At 47.5% G+C, this 22331-nt stretch overlaps 1 protein-coding gene across 9 annotated transcripts in view; it reads left to right on the top strand.

Moving 5' to 3' along the window:
- The window catches only part of PC (pyruvate carboxylase), a 94126-nt gene that overhangs the window by 27062 nt on the left and 44733 nt on the right, over nucleotides 1-22331 (top strand). The window contains exon 1 of one of the 9 annotated variants that reach the window (XM_026483094.4): nucleotides 19806-20222. The exons of the other annotated variants lie outside the window; for them this stretch is intronic. Coding sequence (XP_026338879.1) covers nucleotides 20187-20222 — 36 coding nt within the window. The 5' untranslated portion in view covers nucleotides 19806-20186. Of the gene's footprint in view, nucleotides 1-19805; nucleotides 20223-22331 lie in introns of those variants that run through there. 9 annotated transcript variants of the gene reach the window in all.

Genomic DNA, 22331 nt, shown 5'->3' with positions numbered 1-22331 from the left:
TGATGACAAATCTGTTAAATATCTTGGAGGTCCCTGTATGTGACAGTTTGCTTCTCTCTTGCTGTTTTCAAGATTCTCTTTGTTTTTGTCCTTTGAAAATTTGATTATAATGTGTCTTCGTGTGGGTCTCTTTGTGGGTCTCATATTCTCATATTGGGATTCGTTGAGCTTCTTGGATGTTCATATTCATGTTTTTCATCAAATTTGGGTTGTTTTCAGCCATTATTTCTTCAGATATTCTCTCTTCTCTATTCCTTCTGGGCTCCTACAGTGCATATATTGGTGTGTTTGATGGTGTCCCACAGGTGACTTATGCTCTGTTCACTTTTTTTCAGTCTTTTTTCTTTCTGTTCCTCATGTTTGATAATTTCCCTTGTCCTGCCTGTCTTCAAGTTCATGGATTCTTTCTTCTGCCTGCTCAAATCTTCCTTTGAATTAATTGCCATAGTGAATTTTTCATTTCAGGTATTGCAGTTTTCAGCTTTAGAATTTCTTTTTGGTTTCTTTTTAGGTTTTTTGCACCTTTATTGATATTTTCCACATAATTTTTTTGACTTTTTCCACATCTTTCTTTAGTTCTTTGAGAATCTTTAAGACAGTTATTTGAAAGTCTTTGTCCAGTAGATCTGTTATTAGGTCTTTTTCAGGAACAGTATCTATTTTTTCATTTGAATGGGCCATACTTTTCTGTTGCTTTGTATGCCTCCTGATTTTTTGTTGTTGAACACTGGGCATTTAATTCTAATAGTGCGGTACTCTGGAAGTCAGACCCCCCCCCATTTCCCAGGGTTTGCTGTCTTTATTGTTTTTTAAAATTATTATTACCGTAGGCTACCTCTGTGCTGAGGATCAGCTTGAGGTGTGTCTGTAAGGTCTTTTTAGGTGTTTTCTGTGTGTCTTCCCAGCAGGCGTGGTCACTTTCCAATTTTGTGTGCACAGTTGTTTTTGGATGTTCTAGTCTTTAATGTCTGGCTCCTCAAAGGGGAAAAAGCAAAAAATGAAGGGGAGGAAAGAGGGTACACGCCCTTTAAGTCCCCTGGCAGTCACTTCAGCTGGAGGGGGAGGAGGCTTGCAAAAGTGGAGGGAAGTGCGGTAACCATGGCTACCCACGCTTTGCATCTCTGTGATCAGAAGCGGCAATCAGTGATCAGAGCACAGATCTTCAGTATTTGAAGGTCAAGGTCCTCTTTGCCCTGGCTCTGACATGTTGTGTGCACCTTGCTCCAGGAACATATGCACAGCTGCCTGCCTTGTGGCTAGACGTTTGGGGTGCTACGAGGGGGTATTGACAGAAATTAACTGCAACTTACCCCCCAAGACTTCCCATGGAAATTGCAGACTTCAGACTTCAGCAGACTCCAGAGTTCCAAAATAGTTACATCAGAAGATTCTGCCAATAGTTGTTGTCTAGGAGGGAATTCAGATTCCTGGTACTTCCTACTTTGCCATCTTCCGAGAATCGTCCTACTTATTATTTTGTGTACATACAAATTATGATCTTGTAGTGCCTTACCATCTCCAATGCACTTTCATATGTGACTTCATTCAGTGCCTACTTGCCTATACATTTTGGAGGATGAACCTCCTGAGTGGTTCTGCCCCTGCTCCCAGGTGGTGTTTGTCCTCTTTAATCCCTTTGGTATCTGCCTGTCATGTTCTGCTCATCACACACCATCAGTCTGTTGTCAGCCAGTTTAAACATAAATTTTCCTATTTGTTTTTATTGTCTTAGACTTTCTTCCCTTCCTATTCCTTCTTGTAAGTTTCTCCTATTCTTTACATATTTCTCTTCTTTCTCTTAGTCCCAATTCTACAAACATTGCTTATTTCCAATGCTCCAGTTTCCTGCCTTCATCACCATTTTCTCACCTTTCGTAGGTTTGACACCATCCAGCCCTTCCAGCTGGGGAGAGTAGAACCAGAGTTAGCACCCCAAATTATGTTCTTTTCTTTATTGCATGAACAAATGAACCTTTACTGAAAGCATGTTATGTGTCGAGTGTTGAGTAAGTACTTGCCCACTTCTCATTCCCCTTGTCTCATTTAGCTTCACAGCAGTGTTATTCAAAAGGTCAGCTTATAGAGTTTTCCATTGATTATCTGTAATCTCCCTTCTATTGGTCTGTGAAGACAAGAAGGAGTACAGTCAATCAGATGGTTTTCTGTCCATGCAGCTAGGTGCTTCATGTATCTAGATTGTCAACAGTGACTTTCGTATTTCTGCAGCTTCCTTCTGCCATCTAGCACATTTCTGGGCTGCTGTTACTTTCCATGTCAGAGCATAGGAATGAAGAGGAATCCAGCAGTGTGACTGGGAAGTCGAGCTCTGGAGTCAGACTACTGGGTTCAAGTCCCTGACTAATTAAAGCATAACTAGGGAGGCCAGCCTGGATGGTTAAAAATTATATATTTAAAATGTCACCATATGCATGCATGTTCATGGCAGCATTATTCATAACAGCCAAAAAGTAGAAACAACCCAAATGTTTATCAACCGATGAGTGGATAAACAGAATATGGTATATCCATGAAATGGAATATTATTCAGCCATGAAAAGGAATGATACGTACCACAGCATGGATGAACCTTGAAAACATTATACTATGTGGAAGAAGCTGGTGCAAAAGGCTACATAGTGTATGGACTTTATATGAAATGGCAGAGTAGGCAAATTCATAGAGACAGAAAGTAGATTGGTAGTTGCTAGGGGCCGGGTGTTGGGGAAATGAGGGAGTGGGGAGTGACTGTTAATAGTACTGGGTTTCCGGGGCACCTGGGTGGCTCAGTCAGTTGAGTGTCCGACTCTTGTTTTTGACTCAGGTCATGATCTCATGGGTCGTGGGATTGAGCCCCACATCAGGCTCCGAGCTGGGTGTGGAGCCTGCTTCTGATTTTCTCTCTCCCTCGGCCCCTCCCCCTTTGCCTCGTTCCCTCTCTCTCTTTTTCTCTGTGTCTCTCTAAAATAAATAAATCTTTAAAAAAATAGTACTGGGTTTCTTTTGGGGGTGATAAAAATGTTCAGGAATTAGATAGTGGTAATGGCTGCACAACGTTGTGAAGTACTAAAATCTACTAAATTGTGCACTTTAAAATGGTTAAAATGGTGGGGAAAAAACTAAAAAAATTTAAAGTTGCAAACTGAAAGCTTCATCTCATCACGGGAGACTGACTTCTCGAGAACTCTTTGTCAGTGTATCTGTGCACTTTGTATGCACTTGTAACCACTGTGTGTAGGTTTTTAGGCCCATGTGCCAAACAGTTCTAATTGGTCATGCACCTAGTCGCTGGTGTTAATCAATTTACCATGATTTGATAATTAAAAAAAAAATTCTACTGCCTACACTATGCCAGGCACTTAAGACGTACTCTGTAAACATTTATTGAATTACTTTTGCTTGCTGTTCTCATTTCTTTAGTGTGGACAATTGCAGGTTAGCTATAATTACCTTTTGTTCTAGATTGTTTCAAAAGAGATAATATCTCTTAAATTATGTGCCTTTCAGGAAGAGCTTCACATTTTACATTTGTAAGCTGCGAATGTATTTTTTTCCAGATAGAAAATAGTGTGCTTGGCTTCTCTGATCACAAAGGTAATATTTGCTAATTTTAAGCAAGATTCAGATAATGGTCTTGCCGGGACTGTGGCCTTTAGCTTTTAGAAGCCTCCAGACAATTCCAAATCAGCAAAGGAGCTTCTTTATTTTTTTAAATCTATCTGCCCTGTCATCTTTTTATTATCTTCTCTGCATCTTGGATTAGTTTGGCCTTCATCACTTCTTTCCAAATAGCTTCTTAGATACTGTCTCTGAGACAGGAGACTAGGATGCCATTGTCCTCTTGTCCAAAGATCATGTCTGTCTCATTTGCAAATAAGAAGAAAGAATAGTGTTTGTCATTTGTTCTGCCACATCAACGCCCCCTTAATTCCTAACTTTTCTCTCTCTCTCTCTCTCTCTCTCTCTCTCTTTTGCCTCGTGATTTTCTGAATCCCGAAGCTGTGTGCTTTTCTGTGACCCATTTAAAACCTTCATCTATGACGTGGCTCTTTTGTGGAAAGGAAGCCGTGGACTTCTAAGACTTCTTCCTCTCCCTTTGTGTGTGGCAGAGACATTCACTAGGCTGCCTTCTTGCCGCTCAGTGGTATCTGGTCCCCTTTCTCTGCTGCACTCACGGCTCAGCAACCTCAGGCGAGGTGAGACATGGCAGCAGTGACGAGCCATTGTCTGCTTATGAGGCTAATGTTAACTGACCTGTACTTTGCTTTTCTCTTGGAAGTTTTTTTTCCAGCAATGAGTATGCTCACATACTCCTTGTGTCCTTCTCCGAAACCCCTTTTTTAGCTAACAGCAAACTTGGGCAGGACAGTTCATCAGGGTGAGGGTGGAGCCCAGGACATAGGCCAAAACTAATGGGCCTTCTCAGTGATGGAGAGGCCAGTGGCACTCGGCTTCCTGTGGACAGCAGACAGCTCATGCTGACGTCACCTGCAGCCATGAAGGGATGTGGACCAGAGATAGGGAAGAAAGGGTAGAGCACATGATAAGCAGGCACTTCTCCCTGGAGTTTTATACGCACATCCAGCAGAGCTGGTTTTCCTAGCTGACGCTGGGAAGACTGAAAGAATGTTTTAATCTTAGATTGAGGCAGGTGCTTGTTGAATGAAAGTACATCTGTCTGTAGCTGCCTCTTCATCCTTCTTGTCATTATTCTGTTTATTTAGATTTGAAGCGCCTCTCCACTCTGACTTAAATTAAGACTGTTGGAAACCCCCTTAATTCTTCAGAAGGTCTATTCTGTGATTGTAGTTGCCGGGTGGGCTTCATGCAGACAAAGGGACCCATAGCCTCATTCACAAGCACAGGGGAATTGTAATGAGGAAGATGCGGGGTATCCTTTTTCCTATTTAACTGAGCTGGGGGTTAGGGAAGGAACCCCTTTGTGAACGATGTAGGGGGTAGGCAGCTTTCTCTTTGTCGAGCCTTGTCAGTCTGAAATTCTCAGGGAGCGTTCCAAAGTGTGGGAAAAACGAGAGCAGAATTCTTGGGTGGGTTTGTATCTGCTGGTTGATCCCCCCCCCCCATTTAGAACTAAATGTATATAATAGAAATCAGTAGTAAGGTCATACTGGCAGCTGCGTTTGTTCTTCTCTGCTGTGGTCTCTTCTAGAGGTCGAAGATGTTACCCTGAGGAAACTGAGGCTCCTGAGAGTGATCTACTCACCCCAAGTTGCCCAGGGACAGAGTGGCAGAGCTTGGGTACAGACAGGTCTCTCTGCCCGGACACCCAAGGCGCGCCCCGGGCCCCATTGCAGTGCTGCTGCTGACAAAGGAGGACGCAGGCCTCTGCCGGAAGGCTGCGTGTTTGCTTCTTTCTCTGAATGGCCTGGGTTTTCTTTTTGTCCTTTTCTGTGCTGGTGTCCTTTGCAAGGCCTTTCTTTCCTTCTATTTTTCCTTCCCTGCTGGCGTCTGACATGATGCCAGGGTGTAGAAGCAGGATTTACTTTGCTCTGAACATCTTGGTTCTTCTCTGTTTTACAAAATTTTCCTTGGTCTCTGTTTTATTTTTGCTTTTATTTCCTCTGTATGATGCTGTTGCTTTAGGCTGTAGTGAAGAGAAAGATGAGCCTACTACCCAAGGGTTTGAAGAAATGTAAAGGAGGAGTTTTTTTTAGCAAACAGTTGAGTGTTTAGCAAGGTTGTTGCCATGTTTCTCGATGTCCTAGTGAGAGTGGGTTGTTTTCCTCATGACACAGCGGAGGCACGTGTATGAGTGGATGTAGTCACGGGGGGCAGTCAAGCCACCGACCCTGGAAGGTATCTTGTCCTTGGCCACACTGCGTCACATTTCTCTTCACTGAACAAACGTGAGTCTAGGCCCAGCGCCATTTCCTAAGGGAGGTCAGAGTACTCCCCCGCAGAGGGAAGAGAGCCACAGGTAAGGTTCCTTGGAGGAGGGTGTGGTGAAGACAAGGTGCCTTTGAGAGCCTGGAGTTGACAGGAAACTATTGCTGAGAGTTGCCCTTTGCTCTTTATGAAGCTGCAACAGGTCTCTGAAAGACAGGTCACGTACCTTGCCTGGTTTTAGGTCCATGCCATTTCTCCTGCCCCCCCCCACCCATTTCTCCCAGCCCCATATGCCAAGATCTGGGGCTGACGGCCCTGTTGATGAATAGCTGGGTACCTTTCTTCAGGGTGTGTACTGTGCCAGCTGAGGTTTGTCTTGTTGGCATGTGGAGTCTGAGAACACGTCTCCCTTGCTTTCCCCCTCCTCCCTCCCCCTTCCCTCTATACCCCAGCTAGAGGCATGGTATATCTGGGTCTGTGGTAAAGTGAGCCTCGTTGTTCCAGTTTACTCACACATGCACCATGTCTCTCTCTGCTACTCTTATTACTCCAGATCCGACCAGCCTCATTCTGAATCCACTCATCCATATATTCGTTCCACGAGCGTTTTGTGCCGGGCATTGTGGTAACCTGCATTCTCAAGGCAGCGTCTGACATGATCAAACCAGTATCGCTTGCAGAAGTTTGGGTCACTGATGTGCCTTTGACCTGATGCCTGCTTTATAAACTCGTGTTCTCCTGAGTAATACACTCTCTCTTCCCCAAGGAGTTGAGGCCTAGATTTTGATTCTGACCTCATTCGGAGGGGGGGCCTGGGCCAGGCCCCTCACTGCCAGGCCTCATTTTATTCTCAGCATTGGGAGTTCGAGCCCCCCCCCCCCCTTTGCTATTTGTTTGCTATTCCTAGCACAGATCCTCAGGGTTGGCCCATTCACTGCCTCTGGCCTAGAGCCTGTTCCACTGTTGTCACTACCCTGCCCCTCCCACCCCCCAACCCCCCCAAGCAGTGGCTTCTGTTCCTTTGCAGCTTGTCAACTCCTGGAGGTCTCAGGGGAGCCTCTGATAGCACACAGGAAGCCCTCCCCCAAGTTCCCAAAAGATGCTCTTTAAGGGTATGAGTGAAGGGGGAATTTGAAAATAGAAAATTTTTTTTCGTTCATTTTACCCTTTGAGACCAACCTGATGGCTTGAGACAGTCCGCTTGAGCCCATGGTGCCAGGATTGAGTCTTTCCCAGGGTCTCTCCTGAGACCCTCTGGCTTATGTGGGTGCTGAAGGCTCATATGGGCCTGCAGGCTTGTGGGGCTTGGTCTGTCTCCTCTCTGAGCTACTACGTTAGAGGCACTTCTGGTTAGAGGAGTCTTCGGGGAGAAGACGGGAGTGTTGCGGGCCTCCACTCGTCTGGGGCTCTGCTTTGAGGCCAGGGCGAATAACAGAACATCTGGAAGCTTAGGGGGTGGAGAAGCCTTTTAGTCATTCAATTTATTTATCCCTTTGCCTCTCATCTTCCCACCCACACCCCCAAAAAGAGACCATTGGAAGTAGACGTGAGGCTTGGTGGTTTGTTCACCTCAGTTCTGTGGGAGCTGCTGGGGGAGACAAGAATTCTAATTGCTTTCATGTGACTTTTCCTTTAATGCAAAATGATTTAGGAGGAGGAGAGAGGATTTCATTTGTTGTTTGCCTAGAGAGTTCACAGGCTGCTGCCAGGGAAGGGACTTGGGCATTTTGAGTCAAGATTTTGCAGAGAATGGTGGGTGTTCCATAGGGATAAAAACATGTGTAACTTAGCTGACAGGATTCCAGTTTCTCCCCTCCTTGTAGCTGGAGGTCCTCCTGGACCTTCCAAAGACCTTCCCCACAGCCTGCTGTTGGCTGTGAGGGCCCCTGTCCCAGACGGCTGAAGTGCCTCTTGCCCCAGGTCACCCAAGTCCAGGCCAAAAAATAGTCTCTGCCTTGTTACGCAAGAATGACAACAGTTTTCCAGACCCTTCCCCCTTTTTGGTGACTTAGATCCATCTAGGCTGTTGGCGTGCATTTATTTAGGAGTTAGAGTACTCCGAAGCTTAGGCCAAGCGAAGGCGAACACACGTACCAAACAGCCTGAGAGCAACGTACAGTAAGAGACACATCAGCTGCTATAACATAGTCAGCCTTCCAGGCCTCGTTCCGGTTTTCCTTGGAGCTTAGTTCTGGAATTTCAGACTTGACCTCTCTTCTCAGCTTATCAATTCTCCATCCCCTTCTTATCCCAGGCAGGTGAGGGCCGTCTCTGGAAACTGATCCCGTAAACCCTTACGGCAAGCACAGTACTCTCACCTGTGTTCCTGAGGGGAATTAGGGGTGTCATTTTGCAGATGGTCACGTAGAACCCACATTTTGCAGATGGTTATGGAGAACCAGGCCTGGGACCCAGGTAATCTGCCACCATATCCCCTGGACAGTCTGCAGTGCTATGTCTCTCCCTTAAGGGCTTATTACATCCACAGACATTTCCCCAGTGCCTGCTTGGTTTCCTGTTCAGCTGGGTTTGGGATGCCAAGATGAATAAGCTGTGGTCTCTGGCCTGGCAGTGGGGTGAGCTCCTTGCTGCCTCCAGCTGGCTGTGTCACTCGGGGAAGTAAGGCTCTATTTCATCTTGTGAGGAGCACAGATCACACATATAAAACTGCTTGGCAACAAGCAGAACAGGCCTTCTATCTAGATCTGTGAACCTGGCTTGCCCATTGCTAAGAGAAGACAGTGGGCTGGTCTGAATGGTGAACCACTCCTGGAGTCCTTGATCTCCATGATCACTGGGCATGGAGTGGTCTGCAGCTGGCCCTCCCTTCAGGGGCCACTGTGTAGCTGAGAGAGACTTGCATGTGCCCCCCCACCCCAACTAATTATTGAGTACTCTTCGTGTTCCAGGCCACGTACTACCTGTTGGAGACAAAGCAGAGAACCAGAAAGATGGAGCCCTGGTTGCCTGGCCGCCTTTCCGCCTGGCATCAGGGCAGACAGGCAGAAGGCCAGTTACTATTTAATTACGGCTGTGATAAGTGCTAGGAAGAAAAGCGTGGTAGGGAAGGAGTGCACCTTAACCGGGCAGGCTGGCCAAGCAGTTATCTGTCTCCCACAGCAGGCAGTGACTGGGTGTGGATCTTGGCAGAACACAGGGAACCTTAGGCAGGTTTTAGCAACTCCAACTCCACTCTCCATGAACTGGAATGGAGCGTGGGAGGAGCTAAGGCAGGCATCCTACCTCCCGCCTCCCCCCCTCCCCAAGTCCCTGGCTGGAGTCCAGTTCCTGGAGCTGTCTGCACACCTGGTGAGCCCCTTTCCAGGGGCGCACCCTAGGGCCTCTGATGGTACTGCTCTTAACCAGCCCCTGTGGTGTCACTGAGGTGACAGCAGAAATGCCCTTAGGGGACAGGGTCTGTTTCTAGTTGAATTACGTGCTTTCTTGCCCGGCAGTGGACAAACTGATGTTTGTGGGTTATCTGGGCTTATTCTTTCTGTACATTTGTTGAGCATTTACTTTGGGCCAGGCTCAGTCCTTCCATCGAAGAACTCCCAGGAAAGTCTTCTTAGGGTTTTCTGCCTGGCCTCTTACCTGTTGCCCTCACTGAGAAAGACGGGCAGGGATGAAGGCCGGTGGAGGAGATTGAGCTGTTTTAGGGTCTCCCAAGTGCTGGGTGACCAGGAAACAAGCAGCACCCCAGCTGTGAGTTCCTAGATTTCTTTTTTTGAAGGCAGCCCTTTAACCCTTCAGGCCCATGACTGTGGCTGTGTCCAAGGGCCAGGGCCACCTTTGGGCCAGGCATGTATTGTCCCTGCCTAGAACTCACACCTCAGAGGGCCTACATGTGAGAGTACCTCCCTGTGAATCTTTTGTGTCCCCCTCCAGTGCTGTTCTGGTTGGGTGTTCCCAACCCTGAGTGGGACCCACATCGTGCCTTTGTTTGTGCTTTCAACCCTCTGCTCTGTGCAGGGACAACCAGATGTCCTAAGAGGTTGTCCCAGGGTCCCATGTTTGGGCCCAGTTCCAGGAGGGCAGCTCCCACTGGTGGCCGCAGTATTTCTTTTGTAGGCTTGTGTGATATTGGGCAGCCAAGATGGTGCTGATAATGCCAAGTGTGAGTGACTCAAGTTTTTATATAGACGAGGCAATCCCCCCCAAAATATTTGCCTGGGGCCCCGCACATCCTAGGGGCAGACCTGTCCAAGGGCTACCCGTTGGGCCCTCCAGCTCTGCTTAGCTGCTCTTGGCTTGTACCAGAGAGGAGGATAAGGGCCTATTGTTTGTTCCTGGGGCCTGAATGGCACTTTGTTTTCTGCGTTTGAACTCCCAGGCCGTGGCTTTTCTACTGCTGCTCTTGCAGCAGTCACGTCTCGGATGAGAAATCCGTTCCCACTCTGACTTCACGTTGTTCTACTGAATATCCTGGGAGGATAGGGCTGTGAGCCAACTTGGGGTCTTATGTTAGTCGCTGTGGGATGGAAGCTAAGAACAGAGACGCTGAGAGCAGGGGCCTTCTCCACCAGGAGAGCTTAGCCGTGGCAGAAGGAAAAGTGGGGAGACCCCTGTGTTCACATTGAACTGAGGAGCTAGCTGGCAGGAATGTAGGCCGGCCCTGAATCGGCAGGAAGGGAATGTGGTGGGAATGCGGGGTGAGCCGAGGCTGGGGGCAGCTGGACCAAGGCAGAGGATGCGACTTGCTGCTCTCCTTTCTTTTTGCCTTCTTGTTCTTCTCCCGCTGCACACGTTTACCACTTCACCTCCTCTCTGGTGTGGAAACAGGAGAACAATCCCAAGAATGGAAGGTGCCTCTTTCATGTTGAAGTCAAAAGAATGGGAAGGTGGAGTAGGGGTCAGAGAGCCAACAGGTAGGGATCTTGTTTGTAAGATTTTGAAACCACAGCAAGCGATCTTTTTCCGTGCAGACTCCCGGGCCCTTTCAGGCTGTCAGTTAAAGGGCATTGAGTCAGCCCTCCTGCCCTGACTCAGAACAGGAATCATGTCTCATCTCTGCTCACCTCTGGCGCCTCTCCTTATGTCACCAGGTGAAGAAGGCTGTTTGTTTTCTTTTAAAGTTGGTTTTCCCTTCTCCCAGTCTGCAGGGAGTGGCCTCCCAGACAAGTGTCTCTTCAGGTGGGGTCCTTAAGACCATGTCAAGGGGGTCCCCGAGTCAGAATGATGATCATAATGATACCAAGAGATGACTTGTCTTTTGCCCTGTGTTGATATTTGCACCAGTGGTGCAAAAGCAGAGGTGGGCAAGACTGCTGGCGCCTTTGCGGGAGTCCGGGCATTGGTGGCAGACTGCCCGGCGGGCGCAGAGCCCTTTGCCTCCACACACTTGCCTCCACACACCTGCTTCACATAGGAGTGGCCTTGACGAAGCAGGAAAATAGCCATTTCATTAACTCTCTACGCATGTGTACGTGTCCTTCCTGCCCTGTGTGGTGAGGTGGGAAGTCACTCCGCAGGGCGAACTACGTTGCGTGGCGGGAGAACTACGTTGCGTGGCGGGAGAACTACGTTGCGTGGCGGGAGAACTACGTTGCGTGGCTTGAGGACGAGCGCTTCTGGGGTTGTTTGGGTTGTGAGCTGAACTAGCCGCTTTTTGCAGGGAATGCTGTTTTTACTTGAAAGAAAACCGGCAGTTGTGGTTGCTCAGACTTGGGTATTTGACAGACTTTTTCTCGAAAAATGGATGTAGCGAACCCATTGCTTCAAAGAAAACCCCTAATATTATTTATCGCCAGCGGCCAAATTCGAGCTGTCAAGCCAGTTAGAATTTTGGAAAGGTTTTATCCATGGTCGTGAGCTCGGCAGCTTTTCAGTCCTTAGACTTCTCTGATGATACTGGTGGTAATATTACACATGTGATACCTTGGCATTTTATTATAAAATATGTCCCCATCTTGAAGATCAGCATAAGTCAGTGAACTAGTATTTTTCCAAATGACCAGTGTTGTGTGTAAGGTCACAAAATCATGTTGGGTAAAAAGGCCCATTTATATTTCAAGATAGGCCAGTGGATTTTAACATAACAGAGTACATTAGGGTTCATAGGGTTTCCTGTTTCACATTATCGTTAATTACTATTGGTCAGGTTTGGGGTATAGTATTAAATAGGAGTATCCACTGTTGTCTGAAACAGCTTCTAAAATATTTCTCCCTTTTGCTAATACATGTCTGGGTGAGTCGTCTAGATTTTCTTCATGAGCACCACTTACCACTACCACTTATCACAACAGACTGAATGCAGAAGCACAGATAGGAGAATCCAGTATCTTCTGTTAAGCTGGACATTAAAGAGATTTGCAAAAATGTAAAACAATACCATTCTTCTCAGTGTTTTTAAAAATATAGTTATGTTTTCTGAAAAGTATTTGTTAACCTGTAATGTATTTGTTATTTTAAAACATTAGTAAATATAAATAAGAGTACCACATCCCAGAATAACCCTGCACTTGAATTTGCTTTGCTTGCAGGAAGCTCTCTTCCCCTTAATAGAAGACCCTCTGAGGTCAGGGAGCATATAGACTTCTGACTGGTGGTTAAAATTTTTATTTGTGCAAGGATTTTAACTTTTCAAGAAGCTTTGACATGCATTACTTTTAAAAATTCATTTTTATAATAGCTTTACTTGAGATATAATTCACGTACTATAAAATTCACTCTTTTAAAGTGTCCAGTTCAGTGGCTTTAGTATATTCACTGTTGTGTAACCAACATCACCATTCCAGAACATACTCCTAACCCCAGAAGGAAACCATGTGCCCATCAGCAATCACTCTCTTTTAACCCGCCCCCCTCCCAACCCCCGGCAACCACTAATTTGCTTTCTGTCTCTGTGGTTTTGCCTATTCCAGACATTTCATATAAATGAAGTCATACAATATGTGCCTTTTGTGTCTGGCTTTTTTCAGTTAGGATGTTTTTAAGCTTCACCTACTTTGTCACAAGTAATAGTACGTCATCTTTTTCTTTGGCTGAATAATATTCATTGTATGGATATACCACATTTTGTTTATCCATTCACCAGTTGGACATTTGGGTTGTTTCTACTTTTTGGTTATTATGAACAGTGCTGCTGTGATCCTTTGTGTACACATTTTATGTAGACATATATTCTCATTTCTCTTGTGTATCTATCTAGGAGCTGGGTTGTGTGGTAACTCAGTATTTAATCATTTGAGGAACTCCACGCGGTTTTCTGAAGTGGCTGCACTGTTTTATATTCCCACCAGCAGTGTGTGAGGAGCAGTGTCTGATTTCTCCATATCATCACCAATACTTGTGATTGTCTGTCTTGTTGATTGTAGCCACCCTGGTGGGTGTGAAGTATATCTCACTGTGGTTTTGATTTGCATTTCCCTAATGACGTTGAGCATCTCTGCATGTACTTATTCGCCATTTGTATGTCTTCTTTGGAGAAAATATCTGTTCAGATCTCATTTTTAATAAAGTTGTTTGTATTTTTGTGGTTGAGGTATAAAAGTTTTTGTTTTTTAAAAAATATATATATATTCTGAAAGTTAGACCCATAGAAGATTACATGATTTGTAAAAACTTTCTCCCATTCTGTGGGGTTGCCTTTTCTCTTTCTTGGTGTTCTTGGGAGCCCAAAAGGTTTTTCATTTTGGTGATGCCAGTTTATCTGGTTTTTTTTTGTTTCTTAACATCTTCTGTCAGAGCTAAGAAACCAAGGCCACGGAGATTTATATTTTATTCTAAGAGTTTTATAGCTTTAACCCTTGTGTTTAAATCTAATCCATTTTATGTGAATTTCTATAAATGGTGTGAGGTAGGGGTCCAAATTCATTCTTTTGCTTGTGGCTATCCACTAGTTAGAGAGCACCATTTGTGGAATTGTTTCAGCACCCTGCTGAAGATCAGTTGACTGTAACTATGAGGGACTTATGGGCTCTCAAGTCTATCCCATGGATCTATATGTCTATCCCTATCCCAGTACCACACTGTCTCCCCCCGCCCCGACATACACCATCTTGATTACTGTAGCTTTCTAGTGAGTTTTGGAATGGACACGTGTGAATCCTCTTAACCATGTCCTTCTTTTTCAAGATTCTCTTGATTGTTCTGGTTCCTTTGCATTTCTTTATGAATTTTAGTATCATCTTGTCAATTTCTGCAAATAAAGTAAGCTGCAGTTTTTGTTAGGGTTTGTATTGAATCATTTTGGGGAATATTGCCATCTTAACAAGGTTTCAGTCTCTGATCCATGAACATGAGGTGTTTTTCTTCAGGTCTTCAAATTTTTTCAGTGATATTTTGTAGTTTTCAGTGTACCAGTCTTGAACTTCTTTTGTTAAATTTGTTCCTTGGTGTTTTATTCTTTTTGATTCTTGTCTTACTGTATATTGATTTAACTTTGTTGTTTAACCTTCCCCCGCCCCGACTGTCTCAACTAGACTGAGTATCCATAGGGCCTGGCACTTTGTTTGTTTGTTTTTTTCTTTTTTAAGATTTTATTTATTTATTTGACAGAGAGAGAGACAGCCAGCGAGAGAGGGAACACGAGCAGGGGGAGTGGGAGAGGAAGAAGCTGGCTCCCAGCGAGGAGCCAGATGAGGGGCTGGATCCCAGAACACTGGGATCACACCCTGAGCTGAAGGCAGATGCTTAACGACCGAGCCGCCCAGGCGCCCCAGGGCCTGGCACTTTGGTAGCACAGTGCACTGCAGTAGAGATTTTCTTGTTTATTTTTTGTTCCCACTGCCCTTATGAAGAAGGCATGGTTTTATTGTCCCTGGCCTAGTAGTTGAAGAAACTGCAGCCCAGAGTGCAAGGTGACTTGCTTCTCTGCACAGCACGGATCAGAATCACAGCCCACTCCTCTTTCCAGGCATAATCCTGCATGGGACTGACACTCTTTTCTTTTCTTTTCTTTTCTTTTCTTTTCTTTTCTTTTCTTTTTTAATACAGAGTGCTGCCGGGGGTAGGGGAAGGGAGGAGAGGCAGAGGGAGAGGGAGAAGCAGATTCCCCATCCAGCAGGGAGCCTGATACAGGGCTCTGATCCCAGGACCCCAAGATCACGACCTGAGCCAAAGGCAGACACTTAACGGACTGAGCCACCAGGTGCCCCTGACACACTATTCTTGCCGTCCCTTCCCCCCACTTGTGTTTGTTTATCCATTCACCAGTTGGACCTTTGGGTTGTTTCTACTTTTTGGTTATGAGTAAGAGTCTACGTCTCTTACATTGAGCCCCAGGGCATGAAGGCAAGAGAAGGATTAGGCTGATGTCACAAGGGCTGGCCACTGGGTATCTTTTCTGGGCATCTCTAATGTGCTATATTCTCTTAGTTATTTCCAAAATACGTGACCTAATTAAGTTCTCAGAGCAACTCCACAAGATGACTCAGATCACTCTGCATTTTATAGACCAGGAGGTGAAAGTTCAAAGGGTCATGGAAACTCCCAGGTCAAAGAGTGAGTTACGTGTTCAATACTGTTCCAAATGTTCCAGCTTTGGTGCTGAAAGAGGTGACGTGTGGGGAGGAGGGAGGGAATGGGGGCTTTCTTGAAAACTGAGGCTCATCAAAACCAAGGTTGATTTGGATCAATCCAGGAGCATTTGATCATTGGCCTGGAGCTGCTGTCTCAAAATGATTGGCTTACTGCTCCTTTCTGGGAGGGACTCTCTCCCTCTCTGTTTCTCCAGAGCACCTAGCATTATTTTCATTACCCAGTGGACATTCCTTACAAGCTTTTTGAGTAAATGAAAGATATTCTGCCCGCCTGCTTTGTTCCATAGAAGTCATAGAACCTCAGTGCCTCTGTGGCTGGATTTGGGGTGATATAGAAGAATGGGGGACAAGGCCATTAGAGGGATCCCAGCTGCCCTTTGGGTGTGAAGCAAGAGGCATGGGAGAGATGCAGGATCTCCTGTTGTCGGCACATCCCCACCCCAGGGCAGAGCACAGATACATGTGGTTCCTTCTTGGATCTGGTTTGTCACTCCCAGGGTTACGGTGTTGTTTCCACATCTGAGTGACCCATGAACCAGAACAGCACTGAGTATCTTTGCCATTGGTTTAACGGAGCCAGACCCTTACTCTCTACCCCCACTTCTGTTTATCTAAAGTAAGAAAACAACTATGAAGTTGTAGTCATTGGTGGCCTTGACAGTATTTTACAACTGTATAGAAAGTTAATTGGTGCAGTTTTTTATAAAAAGATTTTATTTATTTAAGAGAGCACGTGTGCGCACACACACGCACAGGAGAGGGGAGGAGGAGCAGAGGGAGAAGCAAACTCTCTGCAGAGCAGGGAGTCTGACGTGGGGCTCGATCCCAGGGCCCTGAGACCATGACCTGAGCTGGAGGTAGACGCTTAACTGACTGAGCCACCCAGGTGCCCCTGACTGGTACAGTTTTTGATGCTGGATATTCTGCGTAGATTGAAAGCCGTGGCCCATGAGGTTATGTTTCTGTGATGCAGTGAGCTTGCCTTCCTCCCCAGCCTCATTGTGGCACCTGCTGCCCCAGCCACGCCGGGCTATACATGGCTGTGAACACGCAAAGCAGGTGGTCTCCTTATCACACTGCTCCCTCTTCCTGGATGCTTGCCCTTCCTCCTTTCCCTCCAGACCACCTGTCCGTCTCCTCATCTTTCAGGCTCCCTCCTGTGATGCCCTTCTGGATCCTTGATTCACCCTTCGCCTACCACTAGCTTAGAGCTGACACCTGCTGCTTTTCTATACGATAGTACCCATCACACTTCATTTGACTTTTTCCCCCTTTGTTTCTTTTTCTTTTTTCTTTTTATTTATTTTAAAGATTTTATTCATTTATTAGAGACGGAGAGTGAGCAAAGCAGAGCACAAGCAGGGGCAGGGAGAGGGACAAGCAGACTGCCCATTGAGCAGGCAGCCTGATGTGGGGCTCAATCCCAAGACCCTGAGATGATGACCTAAGGTGAAGGCAGATGCTTAGCGGACCGAGCCACCCAGGCACCCCTTTGCTTTTTTTTATTGAGGTATAATTGACAATATTCTTTCAAGTGTACAGGGTAATGGCTCATTATGTATGTATGTACAGTATGTACTGTGAGACAATCACAATAAGTGTAGTTAATGCCTTTACCACACATAGTTAACACGTTTGTTTTCCTTGTGATGAGAACTTTTAAGATCTACTCTCTTCGCAACTTTCCAATATACAGTACGATATTGTTTACTGTAGTCACCGTGCCGAGCAGTTCATTTCACTTCTTTACGTGTCTGGTGCCTTTCCTGACCCTAGCGCCATAAGGGCAAGGCCCACCCCTGTCCCTCTGTCTCTCTGTGTCCCCACTGCTGATAGAGATGTCTGGGCAGGCTGCACTGTGCTAAACAGAAAACAAGGCGCCCTGTCCCCGGCGATGGTGTTCTTGGTGCAGTCGGGTAACGGCCTGGGAAGTGCCTGCTGCAGGCAGAGCTGCGGAAGACCTGGGCTGAGTCCTGGGCAGCTTCTAATCTGGACGACGAGAGACACCTGTTCTGAAGGTTCCTGTTCTTCTGCCTTATCTCCGTGTGCTAGAAATGAAGCATGCACAGAGGCAGCTGGGGTTCGTGAGAGGTGACCCATGGGGAGTGACATCAGTGCCACTGAAAGTTGTCTCCTCCAGTCTCCTCTGACAGACCCTAGGGAGGCCTGGGTCCTCTCAGCTCTCGGAACGCAGGACTCTGCTCCTGGGACTGTCCTCGCTCAAAGCTAGGTGACTCGCTTCCTTTATCTTGTCCCAACCTGGGTGCTAATGGGGAGAAAGGTGCCAGATTTCATGGCACCTCTGCGATGCCTGTGGGTGTCTAGGAGGTTACAGAGGAAGGAGGGCATGTACCCAACCATCTAACAGCCTATTCAACTACCAGTCTTTCCCCTTACCCTAGTCCTTTCGTTGAGTTCCTCAGTGCTGGGAGATTTAAAAACTTGGAGAAACAGTAGAATGTTAGGATATGTTTCTCCTTCCGGTCTGCCCTTTTCTATCATGAAGATCTACTTTTATGAGAAAAATTGGGAACAGTTGGAAGTCGAAGCTGGCCGTTCATAGTAATCAGATCCGTTGAGCCCTCACAAACAGCCCTGCAAGCTGTATGTTGCTGATCCCCATTTTACAAATGCCTGAATTGAGGCTTGGAGGTTAAGGGACCTGCCCATGGTCACACACACAGAGGAGAGCTAAGATCCAAGCCCAGGTGCGTCTCACTGCGAAGCCCTGTCCTTCTCATGCTTGCTCATCCTCGTGAGTGGCAAGCATCACCCCCCTCTGTAACCCGTGTTGCCAGCATGTCCAGAGCGTGGGTGAAGGGAGTCCCTTCTTCCCTGATTTCGGCCACTTCTGTCTGGGGGTACTCACCCAGAGTTTGTGCCTTTCCCCAAGTAGCGTCCGACTGTCCAGTCCTTCTTGGACCCATTTCTGTGCTTGTGTTGGGAGGCTCTCCGTTCCCCTCCATCAGTGGGGATAAATGTCCCCTGTCTTCGTCCCCCTGGCGTAGGGAGATTGAGATAAGGTGTGTGCAGGCGCTGGACTAAGATCTCATGCTGTAGAAATGTACCTCAGACCGTTCTTGCTCCTGGCCCCACCCCTGAATGAGGCCGAGGCCTATGTGCCAGCTGCTCCCTCCGGCTCACCCTCTTAGTGGTTCATCAGCCAGATGGCCACTGTCAAGGTGGATGTGGGAGCCTGTGGCGCTGCTCTGCCTTCGGCTGGGCAAGCTGCGCTGGGTGCCTGTTCCGATGGCTCAGGAGGACGAGGCCTGCCTCAGCCCAGAAACCAGAGCTCCATATGCAGGGAGCCTCTGCTAGTTCCCCACCCTGCATCCCAGCCAGCCTTCTACTCTTACTGTCCCTGGGCAGGGCGCCTCTGGAGTTTCACTGGCCTCTTCTGGGGTCTGCAGCTGCCTGCTTTTGTCAGGGTTTATTAGTGGTTAGCTCCCTTCCTTGGTGGGCTAGAGGGGGGGGGGGTTATTAGTGGTTATCTCCCTTCCTTGGTGGGCTAGAGGGGAGGCAGAAAGCTGCTTGCTTGTTTTCAGCTCTGGAGAAAGCTGGAGGCAAGGGGGAAGCAGAGTACTTGCACAGGGTGAGGTCCTGGATCTGAGAGGAGTAAGCAGGTTCCCTCCCGTGCTGAGTTTGCATTTAACTTTCGGGTCTCCCAGGGACTCCTGACATTCAGGCTCGCACCTGACTTAGAACCTCTGCCCAGGTCAGGCGTGCCCACATTTCATTAGCAGGGGCATCCTTCCTGCTTCTCTGGATGCCACCTGCCTTGTCCGGGAGTGAGCACTCAGAAGCAGGGAAGGCCTCTCTAACTAATAAACCTTGGGTTCAGGAAGCTAAGCAAAGATAGAGCTGATTTATTGACTGTGCTTCCTCCAAGAACTCTTGTCTGAGCTCAGCCTGGGCTGGTTTTTATTTTGGTGATAGTGGGGTAGATCCATGGGGTAGGCACTCTATCCCTGTTCGGGACTGGAGTGGTCTTTGGGATAACACAATGTTAAATGGATTGATCTGAGTGGGTTTAATAATACATTCAAGCATTTAAAAATCTTGCTAATGAAGTCAGACCAGGTTAAGAGCTCACAGGAGCCACTAGGTAACATGTGCCCTTTGGAGGAATCCTGTCTCCTGGCCCCAGGGGAGAAAGGACCAGGATGTTTCCAGATCCCAGGGGGACAAGCTGAGACTTGGTGAGATCTCAGCAGGAGGAGGAAGACCTCAAAGTCCTCATTTTTCCTTCTCCTGTCAGATCCTCTCTTCCTTTCCTTAGGCCAGAGGCTCTCTTACCTGGCAGGTCCTCCTGTCCTTGGCCCTCTTTTCTTGGTAAAGGCCAAACACCATTGCCCTTTAATCCTTCCCGCTAACCCATAGTCAGTGGTTTTGACCGCCCTCTCCCAGCTCACCTCTGACCTGCTCACCTCTGACCTGGTTTTGTTTTTTCCCTTCTCTCAAACAAGCTGTTCAAGGTCTACTGCTGAGCCAGAGATTGGCTCACAAGCAGCTCTCTCTTGTCTGAGCTGTAGGGAGGGGATAATTCTAGAAAGTCATTGACAGAGGCTTAACCTAGAACGTCAATTATAAACAGGCAGTGGGCAGAGCGCCTAGTTTTGGGTATTCTTTTTTTTTTTTTTTAAAGATTTTATTTATTTATTTGACAGAGATAGAGACAGCCAGCGAGAGAGGGAACACAAGCAGGGGGAGTGGGAGAGGAAGAAGCAGGCTCATAGCAGAGGAGCCTGATGTGGGGCTCGATCCCAGAACGCCGGGATCACGCCCTGAGCCGAAGGCAGACGCTCAACCGCTGTGCCACCCAGGCGCCCCAGTTTTGGGTATTCTGGTACCAGGAATGCCATGGCCTCCCTGGGGCTCTGCAGACCAGCTGCCACGGTAAGACCACCTCTCAGCAGTCCTGGGCACACTGTCCTGGGTGGTGGTGTGCACTGGTGGTCACTGGTGGGGGACTACCCACTGTGGTCATTGTTTCTCTTCCCTCTGGAACTTGGCAGTCTATTGCTACTAGAGAGAAGAAGGCAGAGGGATTCTGGGAACAGTCCTTGGAGACAGGAATTCAGGGGACAGGTGGCTGGATCATTGCTCACCAGCCTGTGGGGACAGCTCTGGTCAGGGATGGTCAAAACTGAGGAGCCCAAAGTGGGAAAACCTTACTTGACAATGAAGATGGATTCTGCCTGAGTCCTTGGGGACAGAGGAAGATGTGCCATGGGTCACAGAGCTCTGGGCCAGAATGCCTTTGTGTGGTGGTGACAGTTGGGGGAAAGGCCATGTGGTTCCCTTGACTAGGGTCCCTTCTGGAAATGGTGAAGCAGTAAGTGGTCAGGGGAAGGGTCTGCTCTGAGTACAGCACCAGGCCAGGGGCTCAGGGGCCCACACGTGCTGTGCTCCAGCTCCTTGGCCAGCTTGGGCCTTGACAAAATGCTCTGGAGATGCAGAACAGGGAGGCCTGGCTCTCCTTTAGGCATCTGGGAAATGGAAGGGCCAAGACGTGAGTTTGTGATTACGTCCTAGAGAGCAGTGAAGGGAAAGCGTATAACTACCCACCTATTTGGGAGAAAAAATTTCTGGCTTTGAGCAGGACCCACTGTTCTGGTGTGAAGGGAAACAATTTTTGCTTGAAAAAAACCTTTCCCTAAGTTCCGGTGGCAGAGAAACTAAGGGCCCCAAATGTCTACTGATTATCTCCCACTGCAAACAGGTCAGATTCTCCAGGTCATGGGATAAGAATTTAAGATGGGAGTAACAGACTGTGTGTGTGTGTGTGTGTGTGTGTGTGTGTGTGTATGTGTGGTTTGAGGAACACGTGAGGAGGAGGACTTACGTTTCCCTTTGCTTTGTCCCAAACTGCCCAGCGCAGAAGTTGGTGAGAAATGTACCTTTTCTTCTGGTGTTCTGGACCAGGGATGGAGGGATATAGCTTCTGGACTTTATTCCCTGTTGGGTGACTCAAAGGGAGACCTGTCATCGGGAGGAATTTGAAGGCAAGATGACAGTCCGTGCTTACAAATCTGAAGGGCTGGGTCTGGAATGATCTCATTTGTGCACTTGGTTTGCTCCCGGCTAGAACGAAACCCTCAGTTTTATGAAGGCAGGGACCTCTCCTCTCTTGTTCAGCTGTATCTCCAGTGCCTAACAGTACCTGGTATGTTGCGAAGACTCAATCACTATTGAGTGAATGAATGAATGAACACTTAGTCTCTGCCTGTCATTTCACTAAACCTCTCCAACTTCATCTTTTGTTGTTTCCATGTCAGACTTCTCATCTGGGGCGCCTGGGTGGCGCAGTCGTTAAGCGTCTGCCTTCGGCTCAGGGCGTGATCCCGGCGTTCTGGGATCGAGCCCCACATCAGGCTCCTCCGCTGTGAGCCTGCTTCTTCCTCTCCCACTCCCCCTGCTTGTGTTCCCTCTCTCACTGGCTGTCTCTGTGAAATAAATAAATAAAATCTTAAAAAAAAAAAAAAAAAGACTTCTCATCTGATCAACATCTACTTGGTGTCACCCGACCCTGACTGAAAACTAGTCAGGCAAGACCATGCTTACAGGGAGAGGATAGTGGGCCCTGTGAGGTTCCCTCTCACCACTGGTCCACGCTGATGTCCTGTGGGCCAGGTGCCCTCCACCCCCGCCCTGCCCCGCTGGGCCTCTGGCGTGGATCTGAGCCCAGGTGAAGCCCCTCCTCCATGTTACTTACTTAACTCTCCTCAACTGCTTTCCCCTTCTCCAATCTCCCTTTTCCCCCCAGTGGCTCCTTTGCACATGCTGGCTATTTAACATCCCTTATATTTCAAGTACGCTAGTCTTGTCTCCTCACCAGACAGAAAGGTTCATAAAGGCAGAGGCCCTGCGTTTGTTATATTATCCTCTGTCCCTCAAGTGTGTGTTACCGGCAGTAGGTGCTCAGTAAACACTCAATGGCTCCAATTGTACGAAATCTAATCCTAGTCCTTGGAGTATGAATTGCGGCTTCTAGTTTACGAAACT

The sequence above is a fragment of the Ursus arctos genome, unplaced genomic scaffold (assembly GCF_023065955.2).
Source record: "Ursus arctos isolate Adak ecotype North America unplaced genomic scaffold, UrsArc2.0 scaffold_23, whole genome shotgun sequence".
NCBI classification, from domain to species: domain Eukaryota; kingdom Metazoa; phylum Chordata; class Mammalia; order Carnivora; family Ursidae; genus Ursus; species Ursus arctos.
Note: the sequence above shows the minus strand (reverse complement) of the source record. Positions and strands in the feature narration are given on the sequence as shown.